General features: G+C 48.3%; 1 protein-coding gene across 8 annotated transcripts in view; it reads left to right on the forward strand.

Annotated features, from left to right (window-relative positions):
• Anks1b (ankyrin repeat and sterile alpha motif domain containing 1B) overlaps positions 1–12,374 on the forward strand; it is a 1,067,094-nt gene extending 1,054,720 nt beyond the window's left edge. For 3 of the 8 annotated variants that reach the window (XM_055627860.1, XM_055627862.1, XM_055627866.1), the window contains 2 exons: positions 5,967–6,134; positions 8,945–12,374. In XM_055627860.1, the coding sequence (XP_055483835.1) occupies positions 5,967–6,134; positions 8,945–9,055 (279 nt within the window). In that variant the 3' untranslated portion in view covers positions 9,056–12,374. Of the gene's footprint in view, positions 1–5,966; positions 6,135–8,928 lie in introns of all 8 variants that reach the window. The other 5 variants (XM_055627861.1, XM_055627863.1, XM_055627867.1 and 2 more) reach the window with 2 other exon arrangements.
• Positions 12,375–18,473: the final 6,099 nt, after the last annotated feature.

The following is an 18,473-nucleotide window of genomic DNA, read 5'->3' on the forward strand; positions in this document are numbered from 1 at the left end:
CAGCCCTGTGGCAATTGCTTACATTTAGATATAGATTTAGATGATGAGGATGAGGAAGAGGGTCCTTCATTGGGGGAAATACAGTACGGTCCAAGCTACACCAAGGTGATGAGACTCGGTGCCAAGCTCCAACCCTGCACAACCATGAGGGTAGACTGACCGAGTGTCCACAGGCGAAAGTTCACAAAGTGACTTGTTCTCACTTGATAGATATTGGACTGTAGATGCTTTGACTCTTTCTTCTCTACTTGAAGAAGAGTCTTAGAGGCTTTGGATTAAAGGAAGTACTGGGTGTTTTAAAAATCAGCCTGAGCAGGTGATAGAATTAAAAGCCAGTGTGAACACCGAAGAGTCTGAACAAGATTCATGACTGCTGGTACATGGAGGCCGGCCACACTAACATCTGCACATGAGTCCTGGCTCATGCTGGAAAAGCAGTCTCAGTCCTCTCGGCCAAAGAAGGAAGAGGAGGCACAGGACCCCAGGGAGAAGCATGAAGAATAACTAGGATGAGCTTGAACACCGAAAGAGAAAAATGTTACAACTGACAAAACTATTCATCTTCATTTAAGTGAAGTTCAAAACACAAAAACAAGTTTAAGAAAAGTCATCCACAGTGGGGGTGTAGCTCAGTGATAAAACACTTGCCTAGCTGGTGCAAGGCCCTAAGTTGATCCTCAGCATTTGCAGATGGAGAAGAGGATGGTGAAAGGATGATGGAGAGCTAGAGATAGATAGGTAGGTAGATAGATGGATATATACATACATAAATATGTAACATACATACACACACACATAGATACATAGATGGATAGATAGATGGTAGGTACATATAAGATGAATAGATAGACACATAGGCACATAGATAGATAGATAGATAGATAGATAGATAGATAGATAGATAGATAGATGATAGATAACTTATCCACAAGTTTAACAGCCATGATAGCTAGTGTTAATGTTTCATGAAAAACCTGTTTTCTTTTTTTATTTTAGCTTTGTTCAATCTTTATTTTTCATTTTTTTGTTTTTATTTATTGTTTTTAAATTTTATTTATATATTTATTTATTACAATTTATTCACTTTGTATCCCCACTACAGCCCCCTCCCCCATCTCCTTTCATTCCCACCCTCCCTCCCCCTCCCTCTTCTCCCCCTATGCTGTTTCCCTAGACCACTGATAGGGGAAGTCCTCCTCCCCTTCTATTTGACTCTAACCTATCAGGTCTCATCAGAGCTGGCTGCATTGTCTTCCTCTGTGGGCTGACAAGGCTGCACCCCACCAAGGGGAGATGATCAGAGAGCCTGCCACTGAGTTCATGCCAGAGACAGCCCGTGTACCCCTTACTAGGGAACCCACTTGGAAACTGAGCAGCCAATGAGCTTCCTTTGAACAGGGGATCTAGGTCCTCTCCATACATTGTCCTTAGTTGGAGTATTGGTCTCTGCAGGATCCCCTTGTCCCAGGTGTTTTGGCTCTGTTGTTCTCCTTATGAAGTTCCTGTCTCCTCCAGGTCTTTCTATCTCCCTCTTCTTCCATAGGATTCCAGCACTCTGCCCAAAGTTTGGCTGTGAGTCTCAGTATCTCCTTCAATATCCTGGTAGGTAGAGTCTTTCAGAGGTCCTCTGTGGAAGGCTCCTGTACTGTTTCTTGTCTTCTCTTACTTCTGGTGTCTATCCTGTTTGCCCTTCTGAATGAGAATTAAGCATCTTCCCTAGGATTCTCCTTGTTGTTTAGCTTCTTTAGGGCTATAGATTTTAGTATGTTTATTCTATATTATATAGCTAACATCCACTTATGAGTATATATCATGTGTGTCCTTCTGTTTCTGGGATACCTCACTCAGGATGATCTTTTCTAGTTCGCCTGCAAATTTCATGGTTTCCTTGCTTTTAATTGCTGAGTAGTATTCCATTGTGTAAATGTACCACACTTTCTGTATCCATTCCTCCACTGAGGGACATCTAGGTTGTTTCCAAATTCTGGCTATTACAAATAAAGCTCTTATGAATATAGTTAAGCTAATGTCCTTATTAGTGGGGCACCTTTTAGGTATATGCCTAGGAGCGGTATAGCTAGATCTTGAGGTAGCACTATTCCTAATTTTCTGAGAAAGCACCAGATTGATTACCAACATGGTTGTACAAGGTTGCATTTCCACCAGCAATGGAGGAGGGTTCTCCTTTCTCCACATCCTCTCCAGCATGCATCATCCCTTGAGTTTTGTATCTTAGCCATTCTGATGGGTGTGAGGTGAAATCTCAGGGTCATTTTGATTTGCATTTCCCTAATGACTAAGGGTGTTGAACATTTCTTTAAGTGTTTCTCTGCCATTTGATATTCCTCTGTTGAGAATTCTCTGGTTAGCTCTGTACCCCATTTTTTAATTGGATTACTTGGTTTGTTGGTGTTTAACTTCTTCAGTTCTTTGTATCTTCTGGCTATTAGCCTTCTGTGAGATGCAGGGTTGGTGAAGATCTTTTCCCAGTGTGTAGGCTGTTGGAAAACCTGTCTTCTATGTACTTATTTCCACATACTTGCACTGTAGAGCCTAGGCTGTCCTAGAACTTGGGATCTTCATGCTTCTGTTTCCTCAGCACTCAGGATTACAGATGTGCACCAACAGCCCCAGCTTTTACAGCCTTTTAACCAGTTCTTTTCAGTGACTTGGTTTTTATCTTAAGTGGCTACCCAGCATTCCACTGCATGGCACTGTGTGCTCTGTGAGATGTTCATGAAATTTTATACATTGAAATGAATACTCTTAGACACAATGTCATTAGACCCTTGAGCCTAACAGACTTTCAAACTAAGTGGAGAATTCCTAGAGAGCACTTAATTACAGGTTCCGTTTTCTGGGTGCCAGGACTTTTCCTAGGGGGACAGGATTGCTACAGTGTATGAGGTTCTGCTCTTTGCTCCACCGTATCTGGGAGGGGAGGAGGGTCTTAGTTTGGGGCAGCTTGAATGGTTACAGATGTCAGGATAGCTCAGCTTGCGTTCTACCTAGGCCTTGAGGTTTCTCCTTATACTGTGTGCTGGATGGCACTGTAAGTCCCACACTAGGGGCTAGGCTGGGAAATGTGAGGTGGCTGGACTGGTCCAGCCTCAGTCCTTATCAGGCAACACCTTCCGCTGCCTCAGAGTGCTCAGACTTCACACAGTGCTGACTCCCAGGCAAGTGCTACAAGAGGCCCAGGCAGAGGCTGTGAGACTCCTCCCAGTCTATACAACCGTAAAATTGCCTTTACATTACTCATGGTAATTAGCATATTAATATAATGAATATCCTTAATGTATAATTAAGTCCTACTGCAATATGGTTTTCTATTCTGGTCTTACAGTGTCCAGCTCTCAGAAAAACAATTCTCCTTGCTTTGTGCACAGTGGGGATGACACAGCTGAGGCAGAGGAATGGCCCTGGAACAAATACTCTAGAACACATATCCTCAGGTTGAGGGTGTGGCTCCATTGTGGAGCATCTGCCTGCCTGGGCACTGGGTTCCATCCCTGGAAGGAAAAAAAGGAAGGGGGAGAAGAGAGGGAAGAAGGAGGAAGACAGCAAGAAGAAAGGAAGGAAGGAGTGAAAGCATGTCCTCAGGTCCTACATGACAGCACCTGTTCCCTGCTGGGTCCTGGTACAGAAACAGGCTGTACAGCTTTCACTGCAGCTGTCAGTGCCCAGGGGCTCTCCCTCACACCCACCACCCATGTTTCAAGCATTGAGGCTACAGAAAACACGGAAAGGTAACAATATCTACTTCTTCCTAAATCGCAAAAGAAGAACATTATAAAGTGTTCTTTAAAAACGAACGCCTTAAATCCCAGCATGCAGGAGATAGGGGAAGGCAGCTCTCTGTGAGTTCAAGGACAGCCTGGTCTACAGAGCTAGTTCCAGGACAGCCAGGGCTAAACCAAGAAACCCTGTCTCAAAAAACCAAAACAGGAAAAGAGCCAGGCACCCATGATCCCAGCTCTGGGAAGGCTGAGGCAGGGTGACTGCTGCAAGTTCATAGCCAGTTGAGGGCTGGGTGGTCTGGTCTCCCTCTCTTCCTCGAGGAGTTTCCTAATGCTGGGCACTCAGCTAAAAGCAATGGGCAGAGCATGGAACCTTTCATCATGCAGAAGCTTTCCACTTCCCATAGTAACCTGTAGTAACCATGAGACGGCCTCAGATGCTCAAAGGAGCAGCTTTGACTCCTATCCGGAGACTCTGTCATCTTACACAGCTCTCACTCTCAGGAACTGGTCTGAGGCTAATGATGAAGGAATTTGCACTCTGCTTCACGGAAAGAGGGTGGCCAGGGCCAAGGACCACATCCTCCTGACACCAAGGAAGTCAGAAGTCCCCAGACAGTGCCCCTATGCCCGCCACCAGCACTGCGGCAAAGCTGACAATGGCGTATGTACCGAGTGTAGGCGGAGGGAAGGGCTCAGCCCTCTTCGTGCAGTGATGGTCAGAGCTGCCTCCCAGTCCTCCTCCACCATCATTTGTTGCTGTGTTGCTAATTTACTTGTCTGACTCATCTGTGGAGGCAAACATGACTTAGTGTTCACTTTGGGGAAGGGCGTAGCCTAGCTGTGTAAGGGACAGGATCACAGGATCAAATGTCCATCAGATAGGACCTCAAAGATTGACTGTCACACCAGCTCAAAATCATAGGCTTTGCCCCACTTGGTTCTAAGACCATAAAACTTGACACAACTTTGACCTACAGTCCAGTTGGTCCAGACTTGGTACATCTCTCCTTTGTGGTCTTGGAAGGCCATCCCATGCTGTCCATCCTCACTGAAAGCTGAGGAGAGCAGCATTCCCTAACACTTCTGGAAGCATGCTGGGAAGGAGGGGAGGGGAGTAAGAACAGCAAGACGCAGTGTTCCTTCAGCAGAAGCAGAATGTTGGCTGCAGTTTTGAAAAACCATAGAGAAACACTGTAGGGACAGTGACAGAATGACAAACTTGAGACAGATGGAGGCTGCCCTCAGCTGGTGCAAGCAGCGTGGAGAACATTCTCAGGCTGGCCATGCGGCTCAGTGGAGGGCATTGGCTACGCATGCATGACGCCACAGGTACAGTCCCCAAACACCCACTTCTAGGATGCATTTTGACCTATGGGTGTTGTGGCTCAGATCCAGCCTTTGAGCAGACTAATGTCATGTTGTCCCTGGGAGAGAAGATAAAGGGGAAGCACATGGGAAGGAAACAGAAATCAAAAGCAAGGATGGGAAGAAGGGCAGGAATGCCCCTGAGAGAGCTGGTCAGAGAAGAGAACGCACGTCCCAGGAGCGGTCTGGTATGGCATCCTAGCCTGACACTCTCTTGTCTCTTGGTGATTTGATGATAATATATAGAGTGTGAACCCTTCGGAAGTGCAAAACCCTCAAGAAATAGATAATTGGATCTGTTTGAACAATGTTTGCATGCTCACTGTTGCAACTGTGAGGCTCCACACCGCGTGACTAATGCCTCTCCCTCGGCCTAAATTAGATTGTGATGGTGTTTCATATATATTCACTGAATCACAGATGTTCGAGGTAAAGAGACCCCAAATTCTCAGGAACACTTCCCATAGAGCGTGTGGGATCATCTGTGGGCAGGCGTGATGGAGGTGCTCCAAACACAGTGAAGACATCTCCTCTAACCCCTTTCCCCTCCAAGTCCTCATGAGCGCAGCAAGCCACCCACGGGGAGCTGCGCCTGGGGCTGGTGGGCTGCATGGGGACTCTGTTTATCAGACAGTAATGGAGGAGGCCCTGCAGTATGGTTCTACACAAGATGCTACCCCTTGACTAGTGCCCAGAACACCCTGTTCTTACACAGATTTTCTCTCAGTCATAGCAGCTGCAGGTGAAGTAGTTCAAGGTCCACACTAGCTCCTGTCCTACCCTGTTCCTCAGCCATCCATTCATTCTGAGCCGCTGTGTGCCAGTAGGAAGTGCTTTTATTGTCTGTTTTTCTTGCAGAATTTAGCCTATGAAATCATCCTAACACTGGGACAGGCATTTGAGGTCGCTTACCAGCTAGCTCTACAAGCAAGAAAAGGGGGGCATTCCTCCACACTTCCAGAAAGCTTTGAAAACAAGCCCTCCAAACCCATCCCAAAGCCCCGCGTTAGCATCCGAAAGTCAGTGGTAAGTAGAAGAGAGAGGCATCTCTAAGCCTGCAACCAGAGGGAAGGGGGTTGCACACAGAGAGGCGGGCTGCCGTTAGAATCCAGCCTGCCTCTTCTATCCTTCCCCTTGGTCTTCTGCTGGCATGTGACCATCATCCTTAGCCTGGTTTTTGCAGTCTCGAAGAAACCTCTCCCCAAACCCAAAGGTACCAGAGAAAATCCCATTTTTCTCTGCCACCTGCAGTAACAGCCTTGCGAGAGCAGAATGCTAGCCGCTGCTTCTGTTTGAAACACATCTCACCAGAAGGTCTAGAAAAGTTTGGGGGCAACCTTCTCTGAGGCCTCGCTGGCCATTCTGTCAGGGCACACACCTCTGCCCTCCAGAAAGATTTGCAGCACCCTCCTGGCCAAAGCCAGGTGCCATAGCTTGCGTGTCTTTCTGGGGGGAGGCCAAGGCATCCTCTTCGAGATGCCCGGTCCCCAGGCTGGGTGCCTTCCTGCTGGACAGCCTCTCTGCAGCCTCGGAACTGTTAGAAGGTGGTAGATAGCCCTCCTCCCAGTCATGCCTCCCTCCAGGAACTTCCTCCCTTCCCTCCTCCCACAGGCTCCGCAGACATCCTGTCCCAACAGGCTGGTATGACTTCAAAGCGCACGCCTCTGGTAGTAGCAACACCCCAAAGCTGGAAGGTTCCCAGCCAGCTTCCCATCTGCTTTCTGCTCCAGCTACCCTCCTGCATCCTAGACTCTCTGGGATTGGCACCGGGCAGGCCCCCAGAATGCATTGCCCCCCTCACCCCGCAATCTTTCCATCTGCTACATTCTCCTCCTCCCAGCAGCTCTCAGCCTCTGCGTCAATGAGGAAATAGACATTTTTAACCTTCAGAGAAAGGTTCCTTCCTTGATGATAATGCGGGGCTCCTCTCCAGTCTCTGCTCTTGGTGACTTCGCCACACCCCTCCCGGTGACTTCCTTTCTCCACACGGCAGAGGTCGTGGTACCCTACAGACACCAAAACCTAATTTCTCACACACTCCCTGATGCCCAGGCCTCCCCATTCCTTGAGTATGTACACTGCTCAGTCCTACTTGAGTCTGTTCCACCTTTTCCTACCCCAGGAGTGTCATTTTCCACCTTTCCCGACCCCTGACCTCTGCATGGCCCAATCCGTGATATCAATTCAGGTCTCAGCTGCACGAAGCACTTCCTGACAACGGTAGATCCCTGCTCACGCTGTAGCCTTTCTTTCACTATGTGTAGTATTTACTGAGCTGCTCACTTACCACTTATTTCTTCCTCCTCAAAAAGTATCTGCTTCATGAAGTGCACGAGCATGCTGTCACCTCAGGGCCAGGCCCATAGCATGCTTATATCACCAATCTGCGCTTAAAGAAATGAGGTCTGGAGGGTGGGTTTAACGGATGCGTCTCTGAGTGTGGTCAGGCTTCAGAGTGACCGGGAATGCGCAGCATGTCTGGGGGAGGGGGTGTCGCTCAGACTACTATGTTCCCTCCCATGCCCACTGCGCAAGCCTCCTTCCAGCTTTACCGTGCTCCGCATAGACTCCTTCCAGAAGAGCACGAAGGGTTTGTTGCCCTTAGGGCTCATAGAATATCCGTCTAGATGCCCTCTCTGGGAAACAGGGCAGTGCACAGTGGATGATGCCAATGTCTTTACCTGGCTCAGGATCCAGCTCCTCAGCAGGCTTCAGTATTCCCAGTTCCTCAGCTCTCGTGGCTTACTGTGAGGAGACACACAGTGCTCCTTGAATGTCCTTTTCTTGGCCTATGGGGACACAGTGGAAACACAGCAGAAGGCAGCCCGATAGGCGCAGAGGCACAGGCCCTGCAGCCTGCAGCAGCCTAAAAAGCTGGTAGAGCAAGACGGCACAGGCCTTCCAGAAATTCCTTGGCCCAGTTTACCGAGCAAAGTAGATGGCCAAAGGATGAGAGAGCTATTGGGAGAAAAGCTTAACTGAGGCCTGCCAGGCCTCAGACCTTAGCTACTGCCCAGGGAATGATGTGTGGGGCTCCCTGTGAGCATCGTCTGAGTCTACCAAGGCCCAGCCTGACAGGCTCCTGCTGACCCCTTTCCTCCTCTGCTGCTGGTCCATCCCACTCTGTCTCTCTGCCACTGCCCCCTCCCTCTGGGATCTGTACCTGCCTTCTATCCTCGCCAGCACCTTTTTTATCCGGGCCGACCACTCAATTGCCCTAACAGTATTTATCAACTGCACAAGTATTTATAGCATGCCTACTTTGCATTCGGCTGCTAGGAGGTTCCTTCCCAGGTTTGGAGAAAAGAGCAATACAGGAAAGCTAAAACCCCACCTTTATGGGCAGCCATTGTGGCAAACGAGGTCTGTCGGTGTATGTGTCAGAGAGGGGAAGGGGGAAGCAGACAAGTTGAGGTGCCATTTTGTAGAGGGTGTGGCAGGTACAGCTTCTAGGAGAGGAAGCAGTGTTGGAGCCAAGCCCTGGACCACCCGGGAGCCAACGGGGCACAGCAGGCATGGGTGCCAGCTTCGGGGAGACAAGGCTGGAGCTTAGAAAGGCAGCAGGCAAGCGGGTGGGCTCCGCAGGGTCCTCGTGAGGATTTAGGATTCCTTGGGCCCCATGCCTGAGCCCTGGGGGCGGGGCCGGGTCTCACTCGCGTCACCCTTGCAGGCCCCTGCAGAGTCGCTGTGCAGTACAGGTGCGAAAGCGCGAACGCCGGGTCCGCACCGCAGCGCGGCTGGGCGAGCGGGGCCCGAGGTGGGGTTCCAGCGGCGCCCACGCGGCCGCGCCGCCGCGCAGCTGCCGGATAACGGGCATCAGCCTTTCTGTTTTAAAGCAGATCGACCCTTCTGAGCAAAAGACTCTGGCCAATCTGCCGTGGATTGTGGAGCCGGGGCAAGAAGCCAAGAGGGGCATTAATACCAAGTATGAAACCACGATTTTCTGATACTCGCCGCCCCGTCCTCGCGGTGCCTTGCTCGCCAAGCAGTCCCCGCAGCAGGCTTTACCTTCGCGCCTCCGTGTCCACCCGCCCGGGAGGAAGACCGCTCGGCTCGCGTGGCCTCGTCACGGGCGGAAGGCCGCCGGCCGCCCCCAGGGAGCTTTCTGCCAGCGAGACTCTGCCGCCCCTTAGAGGCGCGGGGGCCCGCGGGGCGCCCCGACCCGCCCCCGCCGCCCCCGAGGTACCGCTCACCCGCCCCGCGCTTGCTTTGCTTTAGCTGGGGAGGGCGCCCTCCGCAGGGGGCGGGCTGGGGCGGCCGGGGCTCCCCTGCGGCCCAAGAGCCTCCACAGCTGGGGTTGTTTCCACCGTCAGCGTCAGCCGTTTGGAAGGGGGAGGTCAGACCGGTCCTGCTAGCCCGCCCCACCCCAGAGCACCTGTAAAATCCTCCGTGTCACAGTACAGTTTCATGCAAAAAGACAGAGCAAGCCTCACGCTCGCCAGGAAAATTCTGCCCCCCTCCCCCGATTTCTATATTTGTGGATTTTATATGTAATCAACTATGTCAGATAAAGGAAACCTTTATTGAATGATTCAAAAATTTTAAAAAAAAGTGATTTAAAACAGAGGAATTTATTATGCACAGAAAAATGTGTCTTGTATTAAATATTTTTATTAAAAGAGTGTTTCATTAATGCATTCATAAGAAAACTAGGTTTGTTGTGCGAGATGTATCTGGTTCCATTTCAAATGGCTACATCTCGACTGTTGCTCGCCCTGAGGCCCTGGCTCAGCTGTGGTGAAACCCTGCCGCCAGCCCCTCCTCAAGCGCAGAACAGGCTAGCGCTCAGCCTGACCCAAGCGATGACTCAGCCATAGCCTGCGCAAGTTTTTTTTTTGGGTTGTTTTTTTTTTTTTTTTGGGTTGTTTTGTTTTGTTTTGTTTTAGCCTTTGGAGTGTTTTAAAGAACATGTTTAACAAAAAATATAATCTAGGGCTCCTGCTGTCAAGATTTCTGTAATGGAAACCTTGCTTAAGGACGGTGTTAATAAAATTCTATTGCAAAATTCTTTTATATAAAAAATAAATAACACAAAAAAAGAAGAAATTCCAAAGTAATAAAAACTTTTCTTGAAACAGATTAAGAAGATGTTTGCTTACTATTTGATTAAATAAATTTACTTACGTTTCTTTAAGGTATTTTAATTTTTTAAATGTCTATGTGGAATATTTGTATGATACCATAATGTATATTTCTGTAGAATCAAATTATATAAACAGTACCAATATCATTATAGAAAAATAACATTTTAATGTATATTGTTCTAACCAATCATATTGTGAATCATTTTGAAGTTCATTATAGCGATATTGATAAATTGTGAACTTGTCTTAATGTTTTTTTATTAACCAACATTATTTTAAACCTGAGATTATCACATTCATCAGTTGGTGAGTTTTGAAGAAAAATTAAATTTCATCTCAACTGACAAATGTATACGGTTTTAGTTCAGTGTTGGAGAATTTTAATACAATATTAAATTACTTGAACTGAATAGTTCCTTGTATATACTTTGCCTATTCATTGTTGATATGTATGTAGTAAACTGAGAGGAAAAATAACACTAAACTATGGTACCAAAAGGAACCTGTATAGGAACAAAGCAGCCGGTAGCTTTGCTGAAACACAAGCGTGTGTGTAAATAAGCTTAGGCTTCCAGTTATACATTTTGTAATTTTTGTCATTATTTATATCCTATAAAAAAAAGCACACAAAATAAAACAGACGCTGTACAGTGACTGGTGCTTGGCATGGTTCTGTGAGCACCTCCCACCCCCACTGAGGAGAGGCCCAGCCCTCTCAGCATCCACAGAGAAAGAGGTTTGGGTTTTGTTTTGTTTTGCTTTGTTTTTTGTTTTTTCTCTTGGCAACAATACTGAGAAACTTGCTCATTTCCAAGTTCACACAGCCTGAAAAAGAAACACTATCTCCAGAAGCTTGAATTTCAGCCAGAAGCCAAGGTGTCTTTGCATGGCCTTTGTAAAGTGGCATAGCAGGGAGGGACTGGTAAGATGGACATTTTTAAAACAGTGGAGACGCGCCCTGCCCCCCAAAATGGACTGCTTACGTAGCTCAACATACATTGCTTGCTTGGGAAAGTGTCCCAAGGGATACATCCCTCTACATGGACTTTCGTCGTTTTCCGGGCCTGCGTAAGAGGTGGGAAATGCGCCAGTCAGAGCCACACTGGTTCTGTGGCCAATGGCCACCATACGCCAAGTCCTTTGACCTTCAGATCACCCATTGCCCAATCCATGACTGCTATCGTTGGGAACCCAATGCAGTTTTAGGGTGTTCTCTGCCTGTCATGCAGAAGCCTGGGACTTTGAACCCAAAAGAGCTAACCCAGTGAAAGTTCGGCTAAAATGGCCCTTGGGACACCTCAGGCTGGGGCTTTCCACTCTGATGCTTCCACTGGGCCAGTTCGTTTGTTTATTTTTTTTCTCCAGTCTTCTTTCTATATCATCACTGTTCATGGCACTCATGTTTGCATCTGTAGTGATTCCAGCATGAAGTGCAGGGCACACTTCACTTAGGAGAGATTTCGATACAAGACTAGCATAGTAGGTGGGACGGAACAGTCTTCTGGTACTGGTGCCAGCTTGAAGGGGCAGTAAGGACAGAGAGAGCCGTGTGGCAGGCTTAGCCTCTCCAGACTGGGGGATACAGACAGTCGCAGTGAGCCTCAGAGAGAAGGCAGGGGAAGCCCTGATGGCCCTCTCCATTCCTCACCCAAGAACAGCTCGTGGCTAGACCATGGCAGGGAGTGAGAGGGGCATGCCTAGAGCAGAAAAGCCAGCTCAGGCATGGGAGATAGGATTTACAGCTGATTTTTTTTTTAAGGGAAACCTGGTATTTGATAAATGCAGTAACCAGACGGTGAAAGTGAAAGCCCATAAAGGCCAGCATTAATCAAAAGAGAACTTGAATGTCCCCTTTTCAGAAGCACTTGAATTCAATTGATCCATTTAATTTTTTTCTTATTAAATGGTGTTCTGTAATAAATCTGAATGAATGAACCCTATGAAAATTATGCCTGGCTCATTAATAAGTCATGAAAGTGGTTTTTCTCAAGTTGGACTGCTTGGGGATGCCTATCTAATGTTTGAATAAAATGGATTAGAATTTTAAGATTAAAGGGTGTGTGGCCACATTCTCAAAAGTCAGTAAAAATTTGAACTTGGACTTCAAGTAATGTTACTCCCATTTCTAAAAGGAGCTGAAATTGTGGGGAGTAGCCTAGTTTCCAGTGAGCTAGAATGTAAAGTCTGCCTTCAGAAATCTACATGGAATAAAGCCTCGTTACCGACCTTAGATCTTTTAAGTTCTCTTTCTCTCCTGGCCACTCGATAAATACATGTCCTATGAGAAGCAATATGATGGCTCTAAGCACTGTCTTAATAGAAGCAGTGAGCAACCCACATAAGCCAGCAGCCTCTCCTCAGCCAGCCTCTGCCAGCCCGCCCACCACACAGGTCCCCACAAGCCCACTGGGCCTCACAAACATTTACTGCTGTTGGCCCCAGGAACCCCGTCCTGCTTCCCACAAAAGCCAGGCCTCAAGCAGAGTGGGACCTGCTCCCAGGGCTGAGGCCTGTCGCCCAGTCACCATCCAGTATACAGTGGTGTTTTCCTGTACCCACAGAAGGGCTCCCCCTAACTCTCCTGGCTTCATCTCACGTCATTCTTCTTACTGAGCATTCACACCATTTCCTGTAGCTCATTCCAGACCCAACATACTGTCCCAGTGTGTAACTCAGAGATTCAGAGCTGTATAGTATCCATTGTCAAAACAGTATTTGTCTTTCTTCTCCAAGCCCCCAGAGACCTGTGTTTACAAAAGCTGCAGGGGCCTTGAATTTTCCAGGAGTGGGTCCTGATGGAGAGAAGGAGAAGCAGGGATGTAAGGCTGAGGGATCCCATGCTGCTCACCCACAGGGGTCGCCCAGCTGTCTGCTGCTGCTGCAGCAGCTGAGGCTTCCTGAGTGGCCCTCCTGAGTGGAGTCAGACCGTTGACACCAGGTGCACATGCTGGGCAGGGTTCCCAGAGTTCAGAGAATCTCCACCTTGTCTCACTGAGCTAGTGGAATAGCTGAGACAAGTCAGGCTTCCAACCAAACTCAGCTCACAATGTGGCAATAAGAGCTGCTGAGAGCAATCCATATTCAATACCCAGGATAACTACCCTCTGGGGTCTCCGTGCCCCAATCACGCTGTCCCCACAGGGGCAGAGCATGCTACTCTCCCTCCCAGGAGGCCACAAGGCAGCACTGAGGAAAAGTTAAGACAACCCCAGGAAGAAGCTACATCAACTGTTTTCTGACATTCAGGAGGCTGATTTCTCCACATTTCTCAAAAGTGTATGCCCAGTTTTGTGTGTGTGTGTGTGTGTGTGTGAGAGAGAGAGAGAGAGAGAGATTACAATGTGTTGAATGTTGAATTAGGAGACTGAGGAGAAGAAAGGCATGTCTGGCATGTTTTATCAGCATTTCCAGGGTGTGCTATCTTCAGAGACACTGGGTGATGAGTGGGGTGGCCTTTCAGAGGCCACCGCACCTGAACTCCAACAGATTATCAGGAGTACAAATGAAGACTCTGCCTCCCCAGACTCTGCAAAAAAAGCAGAGTCCTTATGGGAAAGCAACACATTTTAAAATGTTGGCAACTAACTCATTGTTTAAAGGTTAAGTGTGGGGTTGCTGAGACGGCTCAGCAGAAAAGGCCCTTATCAGTCAAATCTGAATCCCATTCCCGGAACCCACCAAAAGGTGGAAGGAGAGAACCAACTCCATAAAGCTGTCCTCTGCCTTCACTGGCGGGTGGAAGAGGTGAGGTTAGTGGTTGCTGACACTGCTTTATGAGAGCATCAGTTATAAACTGAATTCCGTGACTAGAAGGCCAAGGGAGTGGTTGAATTTTCCTTCACGCAACATGAACTCCAGGTCCAGGCAGTCTAGGCCATGATGGTTGAAGGGACTCCAGCCAGCTCGAGCAGGGAGAGCAGGTTCTGGCGGGCCTTGCTCTTCTTCCCCATTCCCTCTGCCTTGTCAAACAAAACAAAACAAAAAAAAAAAAAAAAAAAAAAAACCCTTAGATTACATTCCTAAAGCTAGCCACCAAGATCTATTCCCTTAGTTGGCCACCTCCTCCACCTGAGACTATCAAGGTCCAGCTATCAAAGTATTGAAGTCTGGCAATCAAAAGCCCCTTTGGCTCACCTAATTATCATGCTCAATTAAAATTAAACACCTCATCCATTAACAGGGTGTCCCCCTTTGTAAACTGTCATTTGCCTATGGGCTACATCTGTCATCCTTTCTAATCTTAAGACTCTTCTATATGCTTACACTGCCATCCTGAGTATGTGGCTTCTATCCTCGATGTTAGAAGACTTCATTGTCTCAATGTGGCTACCAGAAACACCGTCCTGCGTATTCACATTCCCTGCAGGAGAGAAAGATAGTAAGGACTAAAGCACCCCAGATAGCCAAGCTTTTAACAGCTTTCCAGAAAGTTCAAACTTCATAAAGCTCCCTGGCCACCTCTGCTTACCAGGAAGTGTGTGTGTGTGTGTGGGGGGGGGGGGGTGATGGTTATTGTTATTTTTAACACAACCCTCTAAAACTCCCAACAACAAAAGGGTTGTTAGTGAAGGAAAGGGGGTGGCTGGGTTTGGGGGCGGTCACCACAGGAGAAGGTAAAAGGCAAAAGCAAGCTCGCACAGGTGGGAGACTGCAGAGGGCGCTGGTGATGAGGAAGGCGGGGACGGTACGGGGTGCCCTCCCCCCGCCCCTCCCCACCCCGTTGGTGATGATTCTGACTGAGCTGCTCCATGAAACACAACTAGAGACAAGCCCTGTGCTGCCACACACCTGTGCTGCCTGTTTCCGGAGACCTTGACAGCAGATGGAGCTTAAGGAAAAGCTCACACACCGAATGCAGAGGGGACTGGCCGAGTCCAAGCCTCAGGGCCAAGGCTAGAGGAGTCCTGCCTTAATCTCTACTGGATACTGGAATCACACGGGAATCTTCAGAAACTATTGCCTGGGTCCCTTCTCCTGGGAGAGCTTGAGGTCTGGGTTGGGAGAATTCTAGACACTGCAGTGAGAGAAGTGAGAAGCAGGGTATCCCCCAAACAGCAGCTCCCTCCGGGGCACATCCTCAAGACTATTTACACCATTTGCTGGGCCACACAGCAAACACTGGCACTTGGCTCACTGGCCAACCAACCCAACCTGTGCCAGCACACCCAAGCCACACGTCCGGCAAACCCAAGGTCTTAAGCACCCCTCATTCCCGATCCCCCTCTCCCCCGACTGCTCCTTTCAAACACACTCAGCTCAAAGGGAATGAAGTTTAGAACAGGTGGGGAGAGAGCAGAGGACAGCTTTCCTGCAGAGCAAAGGCTCTCTTGAAAGCCAAACAGCCACGGGGTGGAGGCGCAAACTGCTTAGACGGAACTGAGTTCCCCAGGTGCACAAGCAGCAGGAGATGGCCCAGCCCAGAGATGAGGAATCCTGGACACGACAGGAGTGAGGTTTATAACTGTGGCAAAGGAATGACTGGGCCATTTACTGAGCCACGTCACATGGCTGACCTTCTCTCCTTTGTCTCCCGTAAACTCTGTGTCCCTGGCACATTTCCTGCCTGACAAACAAGGAAACCAAGGCTCAGAAACGCTGCAAATGGGAGGAAAAAGAGAAGGGGATCAGCAAGGCAGATGACCCCAGCCTGACACCAAATAACGGAGTTCCAAAGGAGAGCTGGGGAGAGGGCTCAGCTCATGAAGTGCTCTCCTCAAAAGCTTTGAAAACCTGAGTTTGAGCCCCAGAACCTGTTTAAAATGTCAGACATGGAAGATTGGCCTGTAATCCCAGTATTGAGAAGGCAGAGAGAGGTGGACCTCAGAGAGGCCACTCATTGGCCGTCCTAGGCTCGTTGTCAAACTCCAAGCTGGTGAGAGACCCTGTCTAAAAAGAAAGAAAGAAACTAGATGGATGGACTGAGAAACAACACCTGATATTGTCCTCTGGCCTACATGTCCAAACACGCATATATGCCGCTCACACGCGAACATGTGTGCACACGCACACACAGGTTTCAGAGTAGAAACAGGCCCCTCGGAAAGAGAGTCAGGGTTATGGCTAACAACTCCCCACCCTCAATGCTGCAGTCACTGGAGAGCCAAGGGCAGACGGCAAGTGCTGGCCTGAGTGCAGAGCTGAAATGGCGCTTTCGGGTCCTCCTGCCCCACGGTCTGCAGGAGTTCCATGGGAGGCGGTTAGATGGCCAAGCTCCTGTGAGAGTGCGTGCATGAATGTGTGTGTTCCCAGACAGGCAACTACACTGGTACCTCGCGGCACTCTCTTGAGACTCAGATCACGTGGGAGCGCGCCCTGCCACAGCTTGGCACTGAAGGTACTCTCAGAAAGCACAGCTCTCCATTCCTTCCTCCTACACTGCAGTCAGTGGTCTCGGGAGCGTGTCCACAAGGCTGGGGATGCGGCTGAGTTGGTAGAGTGCTTGCCTGTTGTGAAAGAAGCTCCATTTTTTTTTTTTTTTTTTTTTTTTTTACCTCCAGCACTGTATGAAACACATATAAGGATACATACCTGCGATCCCTACACTAGAACAGGAGGTTCACAAGTTCAAGGTCATTCTGGACTTTGTGAATTCGAGGCTAGCCTAGGCTACTGGGCTATGTGAAACCATTAGTGGGCAACAAGTCTAAGGTGAGGAGCGTAGAATCACTGTCATACCAAGGTGAGGAGGCTGGAGTCGCTGTCAAGCCAAGCAGGCAGGAAGGACCTCTCAGAAGCCATATGAAAGCTGGTGGGTCATCTTCCCCAAACACTGAAACTCAGGCCTGTGGCCCCTCCCCCCATCCTCACCAATGCTGTTCTGTTCCTCTCCATGAAACCCAATGTCCCACCTAAAACCATAGTTAATGAGTCCAGTGTCCCCCTCCCAAAAAAAAAGGAAAACCAGGGTTGGATGGTAGACCCAGCTTCATTGCCTGGGGGGGAGGAGGTTTAGTTCAAAAGCTGGGTGGTGTATGAATAGAACCTAACACTTAGAAGAGAAAAGCAAGTGTATTGAAAGTTCAAGACTACCTGCAAATAGTCCTTATCTCAAAAAAAAAAAAAAAAAAAAAAAGGAGTGGGAGGGGAGGGAATTGCAAGATGGCTCCGTGAGTAAAGGCACTTGCCACCAAGCCTGATGATGTAAGTGCTAAATTCAGTCTCAGGACCCACTGGTGCACACCCACATGTGTGAGCATACGTGCACATGCTCACACACCAAATAAATATAATAAAAAAAATTTATTTAAAAACCAGGATGCCTCATCGGCAAATCTCCAGCTCATGGACATGAAGTAAGGCTGACCCATGCCTGGCATAGACAGGAAGTGCCCCTCAGGGTGAGGGAGTGTGATGCTAACTCCTCAAAGTAACCCACCCCCACTCAATCCTTCTCATCACCCAGTGGCCTGAAATCTGCTCAGCAGCTCGGACTACACATCCAGACTTGGGCCTTAGAAGCAGCTAGTCCACGGTGATGGAAAACGACAGGAGTGCATTCTCTATTCACCTATCCACTTTGCCTGATCAGCTGTATTCCCATTCCTGAAGTCCTGACCTCAGAATGAATTTACAGTGAACATTGGCGACTCACTTTCTAGGATCCTAAATAAAAATCCTCCAAGTTTTAGTCTCCTCATACTATCAGGAGACCCAGGATCAAACTATCATCCAATGCTAAGTGATTTCAAAGGCCTGGTCTCTGAAGGGCACCACATTTGATTCAATTCTTCAGCCCCTTCCATGTGCACAGATGCCTGGAAGAATATTTCTTCTGCAGTTAACCTTATAGCCCAAGAGTAACTGAGGTTCTCATTCAGGCCTCTTAATAGCTGCTTAGCACATCCACAGACCTGCAGGGAGGAGACGTGAGCAAGGAATCTTTTTCCAGTGACAATCTTCAGAGACTAGAAAGTATTAGAAAGTCAGTTCTCCTTCTCTAAAGGTCAGTAAGAAAATTATAATATAAAGCATTTGTTGAATAATAGACGGCCTCTCCTGCAGACTTCAACACTCTGGAGATATGTTTATTCATTCCCTATAATTTAGTAGCAAACCTCTTTTATCCAAGGGAAGTTCTACATTCCTCTAATGATGTTTCCCAGGAAAATGATAAAAACAGGACCATAAAGAAAACTCTAGTCATAGATTACAACATGATTCTGTAGCACCTTTGCAATAACCTCACAGATGGGGGAACGCAGAGAATCGAATGCACAATCAGGCACGGGGGAACGTCAATCATTCAACAGTCACTGAGGCTGTAATTACAGGGCAAGCTACT

Source organism: Psammomys obesus, unplaced genomic scaffold, assembly GCF_907164565.1.
Source record: "Psammomys obesus unplaced genomic scaffold, mPsaObe1.curated_primary_1811, whole genome shotgun sequence".
Classification (NCBI taxonomy): Eukaryota; Metazoa; Chordata; class Mammalia; order Rodentia; family Muridae; genus Psammomys; species Psammomys obesus.